The 20,022-nt window shown below is 51.7% G+C and overlaps 1 protein-coding gene across 2 annotated transcripts in view; it reads right to left on the bottom strand.

Moving 5' to 3' along the window:
• The window catches only part of GAD1 (glutamate decarboxylase 1), a 41,030-nt gene extending 29,657 nt beyond the window's left edge, over positions 1-11,373 (bottom strand). For both annotated transcript variants that reach the window (XM_049888985.1, XM_049888986.1), the window contains exons 1-3: positions 11,270-11,373; positions 7,886-7,948; positions 1,218-1,376 (exon numbers count right to left, since the gene is read on the bottom strand). In XM_049888985.1, the coding sequence (XP_049744942.1) occupies positions 1,218-1,376; positions 7,886-7,948; positions 11,270-11,351 (304 nt within the window). In that variant the 5' untranslated portion in view covers positions 11,352-11,373. The remainder of the gene's footprint in view (positions 1-1,217; positions 1,377-7,885; positions 7,949-11,269) is intronic.
• Positions 11,374-20,022: the final 8,649 nt, after the last annotated feature.

The raw sequence follows: 20,022 nt of genomic DNA, 5'->3' as shown, positions 1-20,022 counted from the left end.
CTCCTTGTCTGAAGAGCTGGCTTCGGGAATGGTTCCTGTCTTGGGCTAACAAAAGGTCTGGGGACTATGACCTCTGGGGTCCCTCCAGTCTCAGTCAGACCACTAAGTCTGGTCTTTATACTAGAATTTGGGGTCTGCATCCCACTGCTCTCCTGCTCCTTCAGGGATTCTCTGTTGTGCTCCCCGTCATGGCACTCATCGGTTGTGGCTGGGCACCATCTAGTTCTTCTGGTCTCAGGTTAATGTAGTCTTTGATTTATGTGGCCCATTCTGACTCCTGGGCTCATACTTACCTTGTGTGTTTGGTGTTCTTCATTCTCCTTTGCTCGATGTGGGTTGAGACCAATTGTTGCATCTTAGATGGCCACTTGCTAGTGTTTAAGACCCCAGATGCCACTCTCCAAAATGGGATGCAGAATGTTTTCTTAATAGTTTTTATTATGCCAATTGACCTAGATGTCCCCTGAAACCATGGTCCCCAAACCCCCGCCCCTGCTACACTGGCCTTCGAAGTGTTTGGTTTATTCAGGAAACTTCTTTGCTTTTGGTATAGTCCAGTTGTGCTGACCTCTTCTGTATTGGGTGCTGTCCTTCCCTTTACCTAAATTAGTTCTTGTCTACTAATTAGTGAATGCCCCTTTTCCTCCCTCCCTCCCTCGCTCCCCCCTCTCGTAACCATCAAAGAATATTTTCTTCTCTATTTAAACTATTTCTCGAGTTCTTATAATAGTGGTCTCATACAATATTTGTCCTTTTGCAACTGACTAATTGCCAAGTGTCTTTAGAGGGGCTGTTCTAATAAGTTGACTATTTTATTGATTGCCCTCACCCAACTTCCAAAATAATGGGGGCTCGGGCAGTTGGGATGAAGGGAGTAGATTATATTCCAATTCCCAAAAAGCAGTTTCATGAAGATTCAGAGACAGTAATGACGTTTTTTGGTAAAAACCAAAAACCAAAACCCATTGCTGTCAAGTTGATTCCGACTCATAGTGACCCTACGGCCCTATAGGACAGAGTAGAACTGCCCCATAGGGTTTCCAAGGAGCATCTGGTAGATTCCAACTGCTAACCTTTTGATTAGCAGCCATAGCTCTTAACCACTATGCCACCACGGTTTCCTTTTTTTGGTAAAGGCAGTAAAATTTCAGGAAAAAGAAAGTCAAATAAGAAACCTACTGGACAGCACTAGGGCCAGGGTGAGGGAGAAGGACTACCTCGAGCAAACAGGTTGGAGAAGTCGGTCTCGGTGCGCCGGAAACGGGCATCGCGGTCACTGTTTTCACAGGAGAGCAGGTTCTTGGAGGACTGCCTCTCCTTGAAGGTGCTCACAAGTCGGCTCTTCTCTTCCAGGCTGTTGGTCCTTTGCAAGAAGCCTGTGGCACAAGAAGCTGGGTCAGAGGAAGGGTGCCGAGCTACCCTGCCTCCGAAGGTTAGCTGCTGGGTCCAAGTCGACTCTCCGAGTGGGACTGTTGTTTCTCCTGAGAAGTCTAGTGTCTGCATTTTATATATAGTGACTCTGGTATTGCTCGCCTTCAGGCGGAGAAGGGGCAGTGCCAAGTGTCATCAGTGGCACAGACCCAGTCATGCGAGAGAGAAAAACAGTCAGTGAAGCCCATTCTGCTCTCTGAACGTGACAGTGAACTCAGAATTAAGTCAATTGGACAGTTTCCACTCCAGTAGCCAGCCCCAGGATGGGGTTTTAAGGGAAGGGATGCAATCAGAGAGGATGCTGCCAGCACTGAGTTTACGGGCTGTGCAGCCAAGGGGAGGAGGGAATGATGACCAGCAGAGAGAGGATGGGGTAAGGACCAGCAGCAGGGATTAGAGAAGATGCTTTCCTCTGGCACCAGGTAATGCTCACATAGTTGAGTATAAGTTAAAGTTTTTGGACCTAAACCTGGAGGGCAGTTTTCCCTGTATTACCATCTCTCCTTGAGTAAAGATATTGGAGAAAGAGAGAAGAAAGCTTAAAATCTATGTGGTGACCTTTAATTCTATAATTACTTATTGAGCACCTAGTGTTGAAAAACACTGTGCTAAGCTTTTAGGATGGGGAGAGCAGATAAAGACAAATTAGACAGACACCCTACCCTCTGGTACCTTACAGTCTAGCAGATAAAACAGACATGCATATGCCTTTGATGGTGACCAAGGTTGTAATAAAGACAGAAGGTGATCGAAGAACTTGAGAGAGATAAACTCTGAAGTCCAGAGCGGGTTCTAAACTTGTAGCCCTCTGTAGCTCCAAGGGAGTGGAAATCTCTCCCGCCTGAAAAGAACACAACAAACGATACCAGCCGCAAACAGAGATGCAGGACTGAGCCAAAGGGCTGGAGAATCTGCCAATCTGGAGCATACTCCGTCCCTCCACCCCATCTATTCCCCTGGGGCTCCTGGCCTGCAAACCTGCTCCTTCCTTCAGCATCTCCTTCAATTTGGCCTCAATCTTAGCCCCAAATGCAACATACTTAAAAGAGGAAAGTTCCAAGCTTCTTGGTGACCCTCAAGCTGTCTTTGTTGATACCAAGATCCTTGGGGAGGATTACACACATCACACAAGCTTGGATGAAAGTCCCAGGAGGTGCAAGGGCAGACAAGTTAATCTAGGAAATTCAGCTTAACTTCCCCCAGACTGCAATTCAGTGGTGATGGGTGCAGGAAGGAGGGATGGAGAGGAAGGTTTCAGTGATTAGAATCTTCCCACACACAAGAGCCAATGTCTGTTTTTGGAAGGAGGAATAGGAAGGCAGAGGCACAGGCCCTTCATTGTTCCCAGCACCTTCTAAATTCAGCACTAAAGTCCTAAAGGACATCAGAGGGGAGGAAGTAAATTATAATAGACATCACACTTGGATACAAAGATGGGGGTCATATCATTTTCCTCACCTCTTCTCCCACTTTCTGAATTCCTCTTCCAAATCCCCAGAGTCCAGAACCAGGAGGCAGCAGCACTCATTTGCCAGTGAATGAAGTGGCATCCAGAGGGAGGCAGGAACATCTGGCTCCTGAGTTCTGAGACTCGTCTCCTGGGCCCGGAATAGTGAGCTGTGGAATTTGCTAGGCTGGAGAGACCAAACCCAAGCAGCCTAATGGAGGTGAGGTCCTGCCTACCTCAAGCCCCGCTCCCTAGTCTCAGTCCTCTGGTGGGGCTTCTGACTCACTTCCCTGGGAAAACCTTAATTCTCCTTTGAGCTTCAGAAACCCCTTTCCTATGGGCAGCCGCAGGAACCAGGACCTTGATTTAAGCTTTGGATATTATCCCCAAAGGAGGTGTTGACACAGGCGCCACAGAGATGTCCTGATAGGGTTGGGAAATGATAATTATCACACATCTTTAAACCTGCATTTCATTCCAGGACCACACTTCCTGCAGGGTGCTAGGAATGAATATTTTCTATAAAGCTCTAAAATTGCATTACAAATAGCACAATTACTTTGCATTACAATTTGAGTTAAAAAAAAACTATTAATTTGCTCATGTAAACATTTCATGTATACCGTCATTTCTTTTATCCTGTTTTGGAAGGTATTTATTTTCTAAACTACTGGGAGCCACAAAAAAGGTAAATGACCCATGCCTCCGGGAGGTCTGGAAGGAACCAGATATTTGTCCAGGGGTGGAGAGGTGGTGGATGACCTTGGGGTCAGCACTTTGACAATTTCTGCTGGGGTCAGCACCTTGACAACTTTGACAAGGGGTAGAAGCAGGGGGCCCTGAGACTGAGGCAGGCTGTTTTCTCTCTGGGTCCACATCCCAGCTGTGAAAACCTGATTTAAGCCTATGGGTAACTAGTAACCAAGCTCAATATTGTAGAGGCAAAGAGGGAGGCAGAGGGAAGCCAAAGCTGCAGCTGTGTTTGGTCATTTTATAGCATGCTGTCCAGCTTCAAGGGACAAAAGGAGGCAAGTCCTGCCATGACCCCACCTCTACGCCAAGGGGAGCTCCTGCTGCTGGTTCCTCACCCCTGCCTCCAAATGCAAAGGCCTAAAAAAAGACCTAGTGAGCAGTGGAGAGAACATGTGCCTACCTGAAGGAGGCAGCCAGCACTCAGCTGCAGCCAGCTGTTTCTATGTGGGGCTGCAAGTTGTGTGTGATAAAAGGGCCCACAGCCAAGGGGGTGGTGTGCCCTGGCACGACGCTGCATTAGCCTGCAGGAGGGGCCGATTTTATGGGCTAAGAGCACTCTGCCAGATCATGCCCACCCCCTTTTTTTCAAGAATGGCCAGAAATACAGAACATTTGAAGTCTATTTTCAAAAGCTGGCAACTAATACAAAAATGAAACACACACACACACTGTGCAGGCTAAATAAAACAGCTCAGGGGCTGAAACTGGCAGCCAGTTTGGGACCTTTGCATAGATAAGTAATGGAGGCCCAAGGACATATTGAGAAGTTAGCTGAGCTCAGGGCCAGAAGTTAGGACTCCCTGTGTCTCATTCTATTTAGGTCATGCCACCATGCCTGTGGCCACCCCCGTTCTCCAAGACTCTGGGTTTCTTCTAGCTGATTATTCTCCCTGGGGGCAGTCTGCCTCTACCCTGGTACTTCCTAGCAGTCTTACTCCTTGGCTTTTAGTTGGGGGGAGAGGTAGAATACTGGATCTTAGAAGGGCACTGAGGATGCTTATGGGGGTTACCCATGACAATGAGTTTGGAGGTGGGAAAGAAGACCTTTAGTTCCTCTGTTTGTCTTAAGGTGAAAAGGTCAAACCAACCCCAGTGGTGTGGGTCAAGAGGGTACCAACCAGGCCCTTGAAGGTCTGGGAGGAGGGGAGTGGGCTGTGGATCCAGGGATAAAACCATAAATTGCACTCTGCCTTCGCTAGGTTAAAATGGATAGTCAGAGTTAGCTTAAAGTACGGAAAATAAATCCTCCTGGCTTTTTGTTTTCTTTCAGAATCAAACCTAAGGTGAAGCTTCCTAACCTGTAGCCCAATCTTTGTTGTTGTTCTTACTGATAGGTGCCATCCAGTTGGGTCCGACTTTTAGTGACCCTATGTACAATAGAATGAAACACTGCATGGTTCTGTACCATCCGCACAATCATTGCTATGTTTGAGCCCATTGTTGCAGCCACTGTGTGTCAATTCACCTCGTTGAGGGTCTTCCTCTTTTTCACTAACCCTCTACTTTACCAAGTATGATGTCCTTCTCCAGGGACTGGTCCCTCCTGATTGTTATCTTCACTTCTAAGAAGCATTATGACTGTAATTCTTCCAAGACAGATTTGTTCATTCTTCTGGCAGTCCATGGTATATTCGATATTCTTCACCATATTCAAAGGTATCAGTTCTTTTCCAGTCCTCCTTATTCATTGTCCAGCCCTCACATGCCTCGGAGGTGACTGAAAAAACCATGGCTTGGGTCAGGCACACCTTAGTCTTTAAAATGACATCTTTGTTTTTGAACACTTTAAAGAGGTCTTTTGCAGCAGATTTGCCCAATGCAATACATTCTTTGATTTCTTGACTGCTGGCTTCCATGGGTGCTGATTGTGGATCCAAGTAAAATGAAATCCTTGACAACTTTAATATTTTGTCCCTTTATTATGATGTTGTTTATTGGTCCTGTTATGAGGATTTTTGTTTTCTTTATGTTGAGGTGTAACCCCAAGCTTTAGTGGAAGGCAATTTCCTCCAACAGACTGCCCTGCCCTCTTCTCTTGTCACATGGGTTACAACTTTCCTGAAATTAGTGTTCTAAGAGTGGAGGGAGGGAACAGAGAAGAAACTCTCTGAGATAAACCCATTGCCATTGAATGGATTCCGATTCACAGCGACCCTACAAGGACAGAGTAGAGCTGCTCCATCGGGTTTCCAAGGAGCGGCTGGTGGACTGGAACTGCCGACCTTTTGGCTAGCATCTGAACGCTTAACCACTTCGCCCCCAAGGCTTCACTCTCCGAGATGGTAGCCCTGAAATGCCCAAGAGCTCTCCCCCATGACACTGACTGGCCAATCCCGGGACATCCTATTCCAGGACCCAGCGAAGCTCAAACTTTATTCTCTCAGAATATGTCGGGTGTGTCCCGGGAAGGAGTGCTCAAACCGTTTCTTCCAGCGGACCCCGGAGGGCCTGTAGCCCGGCAGCAAGACGCAGAACCCGTCCCGAGGCCAGGAGGCGGAGATGGATGAGGGCCGCCCCCTCGAGGCAAGCCTGGCACCGCACCTCTCGCCCCTCTCCTCGCAGGAGGGAAAGCAGCCCTCGCCCGGAGCTGAGCCTCCATAACAGCCGCCCCCTGCCACCCGGTCCTCAGCCGCGGCGGGCGCCCAGGGCTCAGTTCTGCTTGCCCGGCTGCATGACAATGCCGGCTGCAGGAGCCGAGCACGGCGGCCGCCGAAGAGACCTGGCGCGAAACGGGCCATTAAGCCGGGAATGGCGGCTGGGGGAGTGGACTATTTATAGAACAAAGCTAGGCCGCAGCCAGCTGCCCCTGCGCGGACGTGGCCCCGGCTTTGCCCCGTGGGCCACCCAAGCTGGAGCTAGGGCCAAACCCCGGGGCCGCCCCGCGGCGAGGCTGGGATTTTCCCTGAAACATCGCTTGGTCTGAGGGTTGAGCTCCCCCTCCTCAACGTAAACGCTGGTTCCGGGATCAGGGGGACAGGGCCACAGAAACTCAGAAAAGTGGGCCAGAGGGATGATTCCAGGGGGCTGCTCAATAACCCCTCTCTCTTCGGGCCTCATTCTGCCGCCACCTTCGCGGCCCGGGACAGGCCCCGGGAAGCCGGGAAGCTCAGGCCTAGAGAACACCCACTCACCGACCGATTCGCAGGCGCGCCAGGGGCTGGGGCAAGAGCTCCGCCGATGGAGCCCCTGGGTGCTTGCCCGGCGCCTGCTCCGCCACTATCTCTCGCGCGCAGCAGCTGACGGATGGGTCCTTAATAAGCCCCTCGTTAATCTTCCCCCGCCTCTCCACCCCTTGCCCAGGGGCAGCCGTATTTTCTGGCCCGATAAGGCTAGAGAATTTTAGACGGTGAAATGTAGCAAAGAAAGCAAGTCCTCATTGTTCAGCCAGAGCCACTCATCTGTGTCTCTTCCAATAAACCTCTTTTCCTTTAAAAAAAAAAAAAAAAATCCCCGGAGCATATTCATTTCAGCCCCTCACTTCTCCGGACAGGAGGTTTTTTTTCTTTCCAGCTCTGCAGATCTATTTTCCTTCCTTCTTGGCAAATCGTGCCTGACCCGCGGCCCCACGTCCCCGCCTGCGCTCTTTCCCTTCTCTCTTCGCCAGCGAGGGCACGCCTGGCAAACCCTCGGGCTTTGACCGCCGCCACCTCCCCCAAAAAGGCCACTGAGGACTGCAGGCTATCTTTTCCCTTTGCCTCGGAGGCCCCCAAAACGAAACCTGAATCCGTTACAGCATCTCGGGGCAAAAACCTCAAGTCCGGAAGGCCACTTTCAATGCGCCCAGACAGGGGACCGAAGGGAGGTGGAATTGGCGGAGGAGAGAATGGGGCGACGGGTCACTAACCGGTTTAGGCAGATAATGCGCCTTTGGCCTGCTCGCCAGGAAAGCCAGAGCAGTTCACGTTTTCTATTTAGCCTTGGAGACGCGGACCGAGCGCACCTGCCAGGGTGGCCCAGGCACTGGCAGGGAGAGCTGGGCTACCGCGCGGGGGCACTGCCCTCGCGCTTTTGTGCCCAGATCTGACACCCGGTGGTCCCTCAACTGGGTCTCACGTGGTCTGGGCTCCAGGGGAAAAGGCCTTGGGAGGGCGGAGGTGGTTCAGGGCCTTGTGGGAGCGTCTCCGTCGGGCGTGGGGTCTGCAGGTACCTTAGAAAACCAGACCCAAGAGCCGAGATCCCCCTCCACATGCGTTCTACTCTCCACACAGACAAGGCCTGCGCGTCCCTCCAGCCCCCGCTGGCCCTTTCACTTACCGCAGATCTTGAGCCCCAGTTTTCTGGTGCATCCATGGGCCACGCCGCACCAGGTGTCATACGCTAAGACGAGAGAGAGCGAGAGAGGTGCGGTCAGTGCAGCTCGGACTATGGGGGACAGGGTCAAGGGCAAAGGTTTTCTCGGGGGGCGGGGATTCCTTTCCACTGTCCCTTATTAGAAGGTCCTTCCTGAAAGGAGCAGATAAGATTTGTGGCAGACGAGCAGACGCGTGCCCTACGAGCCCTCATCACACCCCCTTCCTCCTCCCGCCTTCAGGTACCGACAGTGTTTCTGCGAGGCGGCACATCCAGCGCCCCTGCCAGACCCCAAGGTACCCCGGGGGGAGTCAGGGAGGCGGGGTCGGGAGGGGCGGAGCCGACTCCGCTCGGAAACCGCCAAGCCTCGTGGTCCACAACCCCAACCCGCCAGGCCCTGCCCCCTGGTCTCTGCCCCTCAGACTCCAAGGACGACCACAGCAGCCCAGAAAGGGAACACCGAGGCATCTGGGACCGAAACGTCTCATAATTTCTTGGCGGGTCTCCAGCCGAGTGGCAGCTTAAAATAAACTGGCATGAAATGGGGTCGCCGAAGAGTTCAAGAATTAATTGGGTGAAAAACAGTATTTGACTAGATAATCGGGCTCGCATGACTGCCCTTCAGTCGGACCAGGAGTCGGGAAGACATCAGTGCGCCTCCGGTCCTCATCCCTGACCTCCCTTCCCAACCTGCCCCTCATTAACCCTTCCGGCATCTGTGCCCCAGACCTGAGTCTCGAGCATTTCAGGCCCGGAGCAGGCAAAAGCGAAGAAAAGCAGGAATTTTCCTCTAGGGCCGAGCCGTGGCCCCAAGGGCGACCGGATTAGCTGTTCTCAGGGTCTACCTGCCTTCGGGTTCAGCTTGCAGCAATGAGCAAGGAAAGCAGCCCCATGCCTGTACGGCCTGCGTCGCCGTCTGGGTCCGTGTGGTGGGCCCTGAGCGAAATCCCCTTCCAATACTTCATAACGCCTCCAATCACTCCCATCCCCACCCCCACCCCGGCCCGCGCCTCTAGCTCAGCGCGAGTGTTAACTGTGATAAGGAGAGTGACATCCATTAAATCCCAGGCACAACAGAGACACAGCGGGGAGAGGAAATAGCCCGACGTCGGTAAGACAGCATGTCACAGATGGGGTTCCACGACAGACAGGAAATCGGTGCGAAAGCAAAACCCTAATATTAATACCTGGCGGGTATTGAACTATTTCCACCAGATAAACACTACTTCATCTAACCCTCTTAACGACCCTATGAAACAGGTAGGAGGAGTGTTAATCTAAGACCTATTTTGCAAATAACATTAAGGCTCAGAGAGGGCAAGTAAGTTTTCCAAGGTCACCCAGCTGGGAGGCTGGAGTTCAGACACATTGCACTGCCTTTCAGAATTGGGGGCTTCAGCAAGAGAAAAAGGGGGACGAGCAGAGGGAGCTAGAGAGCTTCCGTGGTGTAGCGACAGTCCGGAAGACCGAGGGGCCGAGGTCAAGGAGGACTCCGTCCCGGAACCAGATGATCGCTGGAGCAAAAGGCCAATAAGGTCGTGCGGGCTGAGCAAAGCCACCTCCCAGGAGACCTGAGAGAGGCAGAGAAGCGGAGACCGCTAGGCGGGCGAAGGTAAGTCTGCAGGGAGGGCCGGAGCGGGAGAAGAGCAGGACATACGCTTGCATTCTACTGTGCGACTAGGGGTGGGCTATTAGGGGGCGGTTGCTGCCTGCTCTTCTCTGGCCGGACCTCGGCTCTCTTCCCTCCGCCTCGGCGGTTCCGAGGCGCCCCTGGCCGCGTGCCGACTAGGGTCAGTGCCTCTGTTGGGTCTTAACCCTAGGCCGGGCATTTACATGCCGCGGCCGGCGGGCGCCGAGAAGTGGGAGCGCACGACCAAGGGAGAAATGACTCTAGTAGGAAGGATGAAAGCAGCAGCCGCCAAGCCCTGCCGGGCAGCAAAAAATGGGGTGGGAAATGCAGGGAGGACAGGAAAAGAGGAGGACAGACAAAAGGCACACAAGCCTCTCGTTCTTCTGGGGCTGTTCGGTCCAGCTCTGCCTCCGGTGCCACCAAGCCTGGGGGCGCTCCGGAGCCCCTCTTTGTTGTGTGGGTAATTTTAGCCTGCCTGGGGGTTATGGGCTGAGGGAGGGGGAGGCAGTCTCAAAGGGAACTGGAACGCAGCCTGAGGACTTAAGACAAGGCCTTATGCCTGGGAGCCAGTGACTGCGCCAAGGAGCTGGAGAGGGGGCTTACCGCTAACAGCCCCCTCCCTTTGTTGATTATGAAAACTGACATTTTCTCAAGTTTATAGGAAGCGACATAAAAGCACAGCAATAAGCTCCTTCTAAACCACAAGCTTGTTCCTAAACCCTTTCTATAAAAAAATTCTGAGGCCCTTACGGTCTGCAGCTGATAGATTTGTGTGTGTGTGTGAAGACATTTTAATTTAACATAGAAAAAGAAAAGCAATCCTCTTATCCCCAGGCCTCTAAAGAGAGGTAGGGAATCAATCAATTAAAGACACATTCTGGAAACCGGCTGAAGAACGAGCTCAGCTAGAGGTAGGGCAGCGAAAATCCCCCCTTCCTCTTCCTCCAACTTCCGGGCGTGTCTCCTGCTGACAGGTCTCCTACACCGGAGAAAGGAGAGGGGAGTTCTCTCCGCCCGCCCTAGCAAACCTTCCTGTTCCTCCCGTCCCCCCTTCCTCGCCACTCAGTATGCTGCCCACTTTTTTTTTTTTTTTTTGTCTCTGAGATGTAATTAATTGTCTGAAATGTCGAGGCTCAGCCTCCAGCCGTTTTATGCACCTTTCCCGCCCCTGGCTTCTCCCTCACTCGTCAATAGCTCAACGCAAATTTGGAGCAATTAGGGACTCTGAGTTTTCTAAAAGCTGCAATTAACGTCGACATTTCCGCTGATTATAGACTGTGAGCACAGCGCTGGGAGAAGGGAGGAGGTCAGATCTAGACCCAGCGAAAGCCCGAGAGAGAAAATTTTTTATCCCGGTTGGGGCTCTCAGCTTCTCACACCTCCCCCTGCCCTGACCCTCGTTGTCCCGCAGCGCAAGGAAACCACACACAGTACAACAAAAACAACACTCACGCCTCAGGTCCTTCCCTCGCAGTGGAGCCCCCAACCATCGCCAGTGCAGCGACCTTGCACGTCTATCGCTCTCGGGCGCCCAGGGAGCCGCCCAGCGTCTCCGGCAGCCGAGTGACCTCTGGCCGGGCCCCGGGTCAGAGCCCTATTTATTTCCCGGCCTCCATCATCTCCGCGCTCCTCCTCTTTCTGCCAACGCAGCCTCCCCAACTCCCAGTGCCTTCATCTTTCCCGCAGTCCATTTGACCGGAAACTAGGGCGGGACCTACTTGTGGGGCGCAGGTTGCTAGTATTGGGGTCCGCTCCCGCGTTCGAGGCGGCGGCGGATGAGGAAGGGGTCGAAGACGCCATCAGCTAGTTCGTCGCGAGGCCTCTGCTGTCCGGAATCCTCGGTGGGTTGGGCGCAGAAAAAGGCTGCAAAGAGAAACGAGAGCTGTGCGTGGAGGGCTTTGGGGATTCGCGCGCGAAAGATAGCTGAGCCGCTGGGGACACGGACGCTCGGGCTGGAGTCCCCAAGCACAAGAGAAAGGAGGGAGGAAAGGCAGCGAGTGCGCTGGGCTGGGGTGGGCCGGAGGGAGGAGAAGACTTGCGTGCGAGATCGGAGACTGGGGCGCTGGCAACGCAGCCCCGGGCGGCTCTCCAGTCCCGCGCAGCGGGAAGACCTGGAGCGCAGTGCTGAGACGAGGGGGCCCAAGGCCTGTGAGCGTCGCGTGGGTACGGGGGACCGGGCTAGGATGGCAAAGGAGGATAGTGTGCGATTTTTCGAGCCGAGCCTCGACAAGCCCCATTGGGCTTTCAGCTGCGGGCGGGCTGGCAGGCAGGCGGGGGGAGCGCGCACAGGGCGGGCACGTCTGGTTCGGTGTCTGGTTCCCGTTGTTGTGTCTGGCTAATTCCCTGGAAAGAAGGATGCTATCTGCTCCGGGGACCGGGGACCTTGGTGAGGCCAAGTGAGAGGGGGAAAAAAAGGCCGATTCCTTTACATTCTCTCTTGGACTTGGCTGGGGAAGAACCACGGTCACCCTGCACTCCAGACAGCCAGAAAGCAGCGGGTCGGAACCTCCTTCGTCTCGCTCTCGTCCCACCCCTCTTTGAGCCATCTGGAAGCCTAGGGCGAGGTACAGCTCTGATTTCAGTGTTTTCCCCTGCACCCAGCTCCCCGAGAACCCCACATTTCTCGCCATACAGACCCAAGGGGGTGGAAGAGGCAAAAAAGGGAAGAATTACCAGAGAAACGAACTTGCACCCAGCGCGCAGGAGGCGGCAGACAAGAAAAGAACTGTGCGCGGCGCGACACTTGGGCGCGCGGCGTTGGCGCGATGGCGTTCGAAAGCCCCGGGACAGAGAGAGTGCAGGCGAATCTGGGTAGACCTAAGACCTTGCAGAGGAGCGTGGGCGGGCCGCCACCTCCACTAGCCCAGGACCCCACGCTTAGCCCCGCGCGCGCACTCGTACAGAGCTTACAGTAACGCCGGGCTGCTGGCAGATCGCGGCTGCTGGGGAAGTAACAGGTTACCACTCCGAGACGCACCTTGTGTTGCTGCTGCGTGCTGCCCCTTGCCGACACCGGCATTCTCAGCCGCGAGAAGCAGGGAAAAATCTCTCTAGCCCTACGTCAGCACGAGGCGTGAATCCTGCCTAGGGCGGGGGTAGGAAGAGTGCGGGGGGCGGAGGTCTCTGAGCCCGGCACCAACCGAGAGCCTGGGCTGGGGCGGGCGGGACGCATTCCCCTCGCTAGGGAATAGGGATGGGTGACCGAGAATCTACAGGCGAAAAAGTCCCAGCCGAATGGCAGAGGCTGGGAGCTGGGGAAGTCCGGGCGGCGACGCGCTTACCCACCTAGACTCGGCTGCCACCAGCCAGGCGCTCCCGACGCTCTTCCGCGCAGCGCGCAGAAAACCTCTCAACACCTCCTGGCCGGATCCTGCCCCAGGCGTAATCTGCCCGGCGTCACCTCCAGCCGCCGCCTGCCTCTAGCTGGCTCTGTCCCGCACGCGAGCCTCAATAGGAGAAGAGAGAGATCCGGAGAGGCGGCTGCTTGGCTTCGGGGGAGGCGGGGGCGGAGTGGGGAGGCGGGGACCCGCTCCGCGGGGGAATCACGAGGCAGCTGCTTGCGGGGGCCGCTTGTCGGCAAAGCGGCGGGGTACTTTGCAGGTGCCTGACCGCCTCTGGAGCTTTATAGGGCGATTATAAATACAGATCACGGTTTTCCCCCCGGGGGGTGGGGAAAAAGGCCCTATGAGTAATCCAGTACGTACTCAACATGCTCTTTTTTTTTTTTTTTAAGTAGGCAAGGTGTCGGGTGACAGGAGGGAAAAGATAATTCCTATGAATTCCGCCACCCTGAGCGCTTCTTCTCCCCGCCCCCCGCCCCCCAATATCTCCCAGAAGACCGGAGCAGTGGGTTTGCCTGAATCACTTTCCCCCAGATCTGCGAAAACGCGCCCTGGGTCGTGTCCTTTCTGGCTCTCCGCTGAGCCACAATTGTTGTAGAGCCAAAGGAGACAGAGATGAGGGGGAAATGCTCAGACCATAGGAGAACCTTCATCTCCTCATCCCCGTTTCCTCAACCACCTGGGGTCTCTAGAAAGTAGAGCCGCCTCACCTGAGAACAACCACCCGGTGCCACCGGCAGAGAAACGGCCTCTTTTTCCATTCAGTGTGCGTTCCCTTCCTAGCTCTGGCCACCTTGGTGGTAGGGGAAAGGAGCCCTCCTGATTGATCACGTCTGAAGGTTAATAACACGCACGAGCGCCGCTCCTAATGCAAGAGAAAGCCGAGCACAGAGGTGACGCCGGGGATCTGCCTGAGGGCGGACTGCCCTCCCGCCTTGGCCCACTCCCCTCACTCTCCTTTCGATTTCACGCCGTTTTAGGATTCTCTTGTTGCAATATTTAAACATATTTAATGCATTGTTGTGTTTGGAAATTCCCCTCGCAACAAAAAGGCGTTCATCGAAAAATTTCCCACCAGAGGGCGCCAGGCGCCCAGAGACCGAGAGGCCCTTTGCTCGCCTGGTCTTTTCTTGGGCACCCAAACCAACACCTCGAGAGGCTGGCGGGGCTCTATAACTCGCTCATCCCTCAGCTACCCTCTTCACTAGCATATGTTCTCTCTTTTCCTCTCGCTCGGTTTCCTTTCCTTTAGGTCAAAACAAAGTGGTGGTGGGGGGCGGGGCGGTGAGACCATGTAACCAATTATCTCTTTCCTCGTTTTCACAGATTTTCCCCTTTGCGGTGCAGCAGGCTGCGGTTATTTATAGTACATCTGGGGCCCGGCTGGCCCGTCCCTTCTCTTTGAATGACTTATCGCCTTTCACCACGACACAGTGGAAACGCCGAAAGTCTTACAAATCACCGAAAATTCCTTAAGGAAGATAGAAGATGCCGCCCTGAGGAGTTACAGTCCGATCACCAAGAGGGAGCTCAATGTGAGGATTGAAATAACCGCGTTGCCCTTGATATTAAGGAAAATACCGTTACCTTCTCTACACCTCTTAAGAAAAGCCCGGGCACTTTTTAATGACACCAATGCATCCTGAACCGCAGGCTCTGGGTTACCGCAGCCCGCCGGGGCGCCAGAGCTCCGGGCTGGGCAGGGTGGGCGTGCTCGCTCTGTGCAGGAAACGTTCCCCTAAACCGCCCAGGTTCTCCACGTCGTTTGAGATGCACGATTAACCACCAAGCGAAGCGCCGAATTTCACCTACACCTAAGACCCTTTCTCAAGCTTTACCTAAAAGAAATCACAAATCAGGGAGTCCTGTGACAATGCTAAATCATTCAAGACGCGAGGGACAAGGAGACGGGCCGGAGGAGGCTACAATCCCGGTGTCCCTCAGTGTCCACTCTCCCTAGAAGACGCTTGCTTGCCCTCCATCTCCTCACCTTCTCCCAAGTCCTGAGATTCCTCAGAAAGGAAGATTCGTTTACTTCACCTGTGGCACCAGATTGAGAACATTTCAACTACTTCCTCCTCTGACCCCAGCGTCACAAACGCTCACTTCCAACGTTTTAGCCAGCAAAATAATCTCATGGGGGGCGAGGGGAGAGTCTTCCACAAGGCTAGATATCCGTTGCCATCGAGTCTACTCCTACTCATAGCGACCCTATAGGACAGAGTAGAACTGCCCCATAGGGTTTCCAAGGAGCGGCAGGTGGATTTTAACTGCCAACCTTTTGGTTAGCAGCCGCAGCTCGCTGTAGCTCTTAACCACTGTGCCACCAGGGCTGTAGGTATCACAGATTAAAAGTGAGTGCCCCCCTCTTTCTCCGCTGTGGTGGGAAGGGAGCAATGAAGGCCCTAGTTCGTCGTTAATTTAAAAATGTTTCTTAGTAATCAGTTAGCTAAACGACGATTTATTAATCACCTACTACCTGCCAGACCTGGTGGCTAGTGGCTGAGAGTTAGGTTGCTAACCAAAAGGTCAGCAGTTCGAATCCACCAGCAGCTCCCTGGAAACCCTATGGGGCAGTTCTACCCTGTCCTATAGGGTCGCTATGAGTCGGAATTGACTCATGGCAACAGGTTTGGGTTTTTTATGTGCCAGGTACTGTTCTCGTGGAGCTTACATTGCCCCTAGTGCTCTCTGAACTCATGACGTTGACTTTCCAATTAGGCAGGGAGAGTGGCAGACTTGGCACATTATGGCTTTGATTTACTTTTCAATTGTCTCCCACTTTTTTTTTTCAACGCAGACTCAGCGGGGATGGGAAGGGACGGAGGCCTGGAATTCCATCCAATCCCAGTTATTCAGCATTGAGGCCGGGCCCAGCTCATTCAGCACCATGGACAGCGTCCGCTGTTCGGTTCAGTCTAGCCCTCTGTTTCGCTGGCTTCCGCCAGTAGCTCTTTGCCAACCCTCTGGGCTCCTGTCTACCTCCCTCCCGGCAGAAGATCCTGCGTTTGTTTTGTTAGGTTGGAGAGTGCGGTGTTTTACCCCTCCGCTCCCTGGTTAGGATTTGGGCTAAGGGTGGCCGTGTTGTCTTTTGGCCCTTCAAAACATTTGGAATCCGTCTTTTTGTTTGTGTTTTCATTTTTCTTTTTATCTTTTATTGCGGGGGAGGCGGGGAGGTTGTTTTGGATAATGGGGGTGGAAAAAAGAAATCCTCTTCAGGGACTGGAACCGGAGGTGAAGTGTGGGCCGGAAAGGAGTGGTATCCGCCCAGCTGTTTCATTTCCATTTGATCTAAGGTTTAGTGCTTTGAAGAAATAGGAACACTGAACCAGAGACAGAAGAAGGAGTGGGCGCTCTGCGACCCTTCCAGTCTCTCCCGGGCGTTGGGGATTTGATAGCCCGCGGCTCCAGCGGCTCCATTCTGTCCTCCAAGGACAACCTTCCCTTAGGTCAAGGATGGCTGAGACCTGAGAACGCGACCCTCCGCCTAGAATGCCCTTTCCCCAGGAGGTTTAAAGATACTCCAACCGGATTGGGGGGCCAAGCCTTTCCCGCAAAGCAAAAACGGGGTTGGGAGGAGCGTTGGCGTGGAAGAGGCGCCCAAACGGGCTGAGGGGGAGGTTTTGACGTATAAAATATGGTCCGCGTCAAGGTGAGTAGATAAGAAACGTCAATCTTTTTTTTTTTTTTTTTTGGAGCATTTAGCATTTTTAGCATTCAGGAAAGGTAATTTAGACCTACGGGGTTGGTTCGTTTTAGCTGGCTCGTTAAAGTCTATTTTAAGTCTCTATGATCAAAAAAGAAAAAAAAATGGCAGAGCTCACCGTTTAAACGGCTGTCTGCCGATACAGGCGCTGCTTGGAAACTCCATGGGGCAGTTCTACTCTGCCCTATAGGGTCGCTATGAGTCGGAATCGACTCGATGGCAGTGGGTTTGGTTTTGGTTTTTGGTCTCCCGATACAAAGGTTGGGGAAAGGGTTGCTTAACCTTACATTCGGCTTTTAAGCGGGAGCTAATATTCATTCGATGTGTTCGTGTACCTTAAAGATAGTTTCCCAAATCATTTTTTACCTTCATTGATAGTTAATCAACACCCCCAGTCTGACAGACCGCACAACACTCACTCCAGCGACATAGGAAAGGGTTAAAAGAGTGACAGGGGAGGCAGGGTTCTAGCCAGAACGCTAGACAGGACTCCGGAAATTACAACAATGTCCCAAAGGGAAGATAGTTAAATTCCTCAGATAATTGTCAAAGGGTCCCTTCTCCCTTGATGTCCGTAAGATGAAAATATTCTAATATTAAAGAAATTAATCAAAGACGACAGTGATTTACGTTTGGGCAAATATTGTGCAAACCTTTAAGACCCCGATTCTTGCTATTCCAAACATGAAGACAAAGTGACCACCAGATGGCGTTAGATTACAATTTCTGAGACGAAACAACGGGCCCCACAAGGCAACAGTTCAAGGAAGACAGAAGGCTCTTCCCAGTTCACGCTCAGACCCTCCGTATTTCACAAAGCAGGGCCCTTAATGCTGGGAGATGCTGCCCAGAAGTGGCCTAGAACACCCTGGGTCTCCTCTCCTTTAGATGAAACAGAAGGGAGTGCATGAAATCCACTTTCTTTCTTACACAGCTCCCTCCCAAAGGTGGCCTTAGGAAGGGAACCCCTTTATACTAGGCAAGAAGTTGTTTCACTGCAGAACTGAAAGTCAAGGAAATAAATCTGGACTGAAATTCTAACAGGGAGCTTTAGAGATGTATTTGTGTTTTCCGCTGTCCTCTCACCAAAAACTAAGGCAAAATCAATCCTTTCCCAGAAGAGTGGGATGAAAGAAAGATCATTTCCCACATGACATGCTTTAGTGGAGTAAGTGTATTTAATGGGAGTCCAGGCACAGTAATATTTTATCCATTTCTTTAGGTAAAAAAAAAGCTCTTCAGTTAAAATAACAACCCATTTTCAGACTTAGGTCTGGAAGTTTGACTTGTGGGGAATGATAAACTTCAGACCAGTTTCCTTTCATAACCTTGACCAGTTATGGGGAAGAGAAAACTGGAAACTTACCAGGAGCAATTCAGTATTGCCACACCAGCCTAGTCCCCTTCATGCCAAAAACTTACATCTAAGAGCTCACTGGGATGCATTCAGGCCCAGTGTTTTCACTTGTATCATTTGGAAATCAGTACCAGGGAATTTTCGGAAAGCAGTCGGTCATCTGGAGTTCATTCTATCTTACCCTCAGTTGCAAGTTTGAGGTCCTTTTTTTTCTTTTTGCCCATAGGTGAGCCATGGGCATTTTAGATCCAAACAACTTAGAATCTCAAGCAGTTCTTAAGTGTGAGGATTAAATAAGAATTGTTATCTTCTCACTAGGGCTATAGGCAGGGATAAGCCAGGGACAAGCATCAGAACTTGGGGAGTCTTGAACTATTAAAACTTTGTTTTCATTTCTGTAGATCAGGACTGTATACCTAATCACACCCCAACCCTACTGATGCTGCGTTTGGCCATGTGATTTGCTTTGGCCACTGGAATGGAGCTCACATACACTGAGTTTTGGAGTGATGCTTTATGCATCTTCTGCCAATAGCTGATGAATATGCCCTCTTAACCCAACCAAGAAATCCAAGAAGGAACCAAGAAGGGACCCAGGGAAATTTCCTGGCACAGGTTACCCAGGATTGCTTACTTTGGGTCATTCTGGCTCAATGGTGGTGGGGCATTAGAGACTTCTCTCTTCAGAAATATGACTAACAGAAATAGTTATCCTCTTATTACTGAGGTGGGAAATAAGTCTCATGGAAATTATGTGGGATGGTACTTAGTAACTATCATACCCTGTTGATTGTATGAATTCTCGTTCAATTATCACAAACTATACTGAGGTCCTGTCTTTTACAAATGAAAAACTGAAGTCCGGAGAGCTTACAGGACTTCCTCCAGATCACGAACTTAGTGAGAAGTGGGCTGGGAACCCTTTCTTCTTACTTCAGTGCCAGTGCCCTGTGCACTGCACAGTGAGGCCTCCCAGATCTGTCATGAACAACCATTGACCTTGTAAGTCACTCAATCTCTCTGGACCTCCCCCCTCCCCGCCCCGCCCGCAATGGGAGGAGGACACCAGACGAGACCAGATGAGGTTTCATTCATCTGAAGTAATTAGTATCTTGTGAATCTTCTCAGTGGGGGGTCTTCTCATGTTGTGAATGCTATGGACTCAAGGACCACCTGTGGTCCTCCAGGCAGCTTGTTGCAGGAGGAAAAGCAAAAACTTAAAGGCATTCAGATTTGAATTCAAATCTTGATTCTGTTTATCAGCTATCATTGAACTGCTCTCAGCATGTTTTCTCATCAGTAAAGTGGAGGCTAACACCAGATTTGTGGGCTCTCTTATTTGATGCTCATAAAACCCAAGTTAGCAAATTTGACTTTGGTTTACAGTGTTCAATAAATGTTAATTCCTGCACCTGTTCCTCTCCCTTAGTTCAATGATGTTGATCCATTTTAATGTTTTCTCCTTGGTTGTAGAAGTTTAGCATAACATTTGTTTTATTTTATTGCCCGTTTATTTCAGTACAGGTGCTGATCACTTCCCGATATCGGACTCGAGGCCCTCCTCCTTAGTGATTCAGACATTTTTTTAAACCCACAGAGAAGTTTTGATTCCTACTGGAGAAACTTTTTTGATGAAATATTCAGACTTACCTGAGAAGGGGTGAAAGGGATGGCATTTACACATAATTATGGATTTCTGCAAGGCTCAATTCTTAGACCTTTTCCCTTTTCCAACCTTCATTCCCTCCCTCTGTGATCTCATCAGTTTCATGGCTTTAAATACCACTTATGCACTGCTGACTCCCAAGTTTATATCTTCACTCTAGATTGCTCCCCAACATTCCAACTGAATTCTCTACTTGGATTTCTAATAGTCCTCTCAAACATGTCAAATTGAAATGGTCCTTTCCCCTAAACCTGCTCTTCTTACCATCTACTCAGGCAACTCTCTCCTTCCAGCTGGGTTTGGCCAAAAACCTTAAAGCTATCCTGACTCCTCTCTTTCAGTCAGCCAGTAAATCCTGTTGGCTCCTCCTTCAAAATATACCACCCTCTTTGTTTCTGCCC

The sequence above is a fragment of the Elephas maximus genome, chromosome 6 (genome assembly GCF_024166365.1).
Source record: "Elephas maximus indicus isolate mEleMax1 chromosome 6, mEleMax1 primary haplotype, whole genome shotgun sequence".
Taxonomy (NCBI): Eukaryota; Metazoa; Chordata; class Mammalia; order Proboscidea; family Elephantidae; genus Elephas; species Elephas maximus.
The sequence above is the reverse complement of the archived record's forward strand: the minus strand, read 5'-3'. Positions and strand labels throughout refer to the sequence as shown.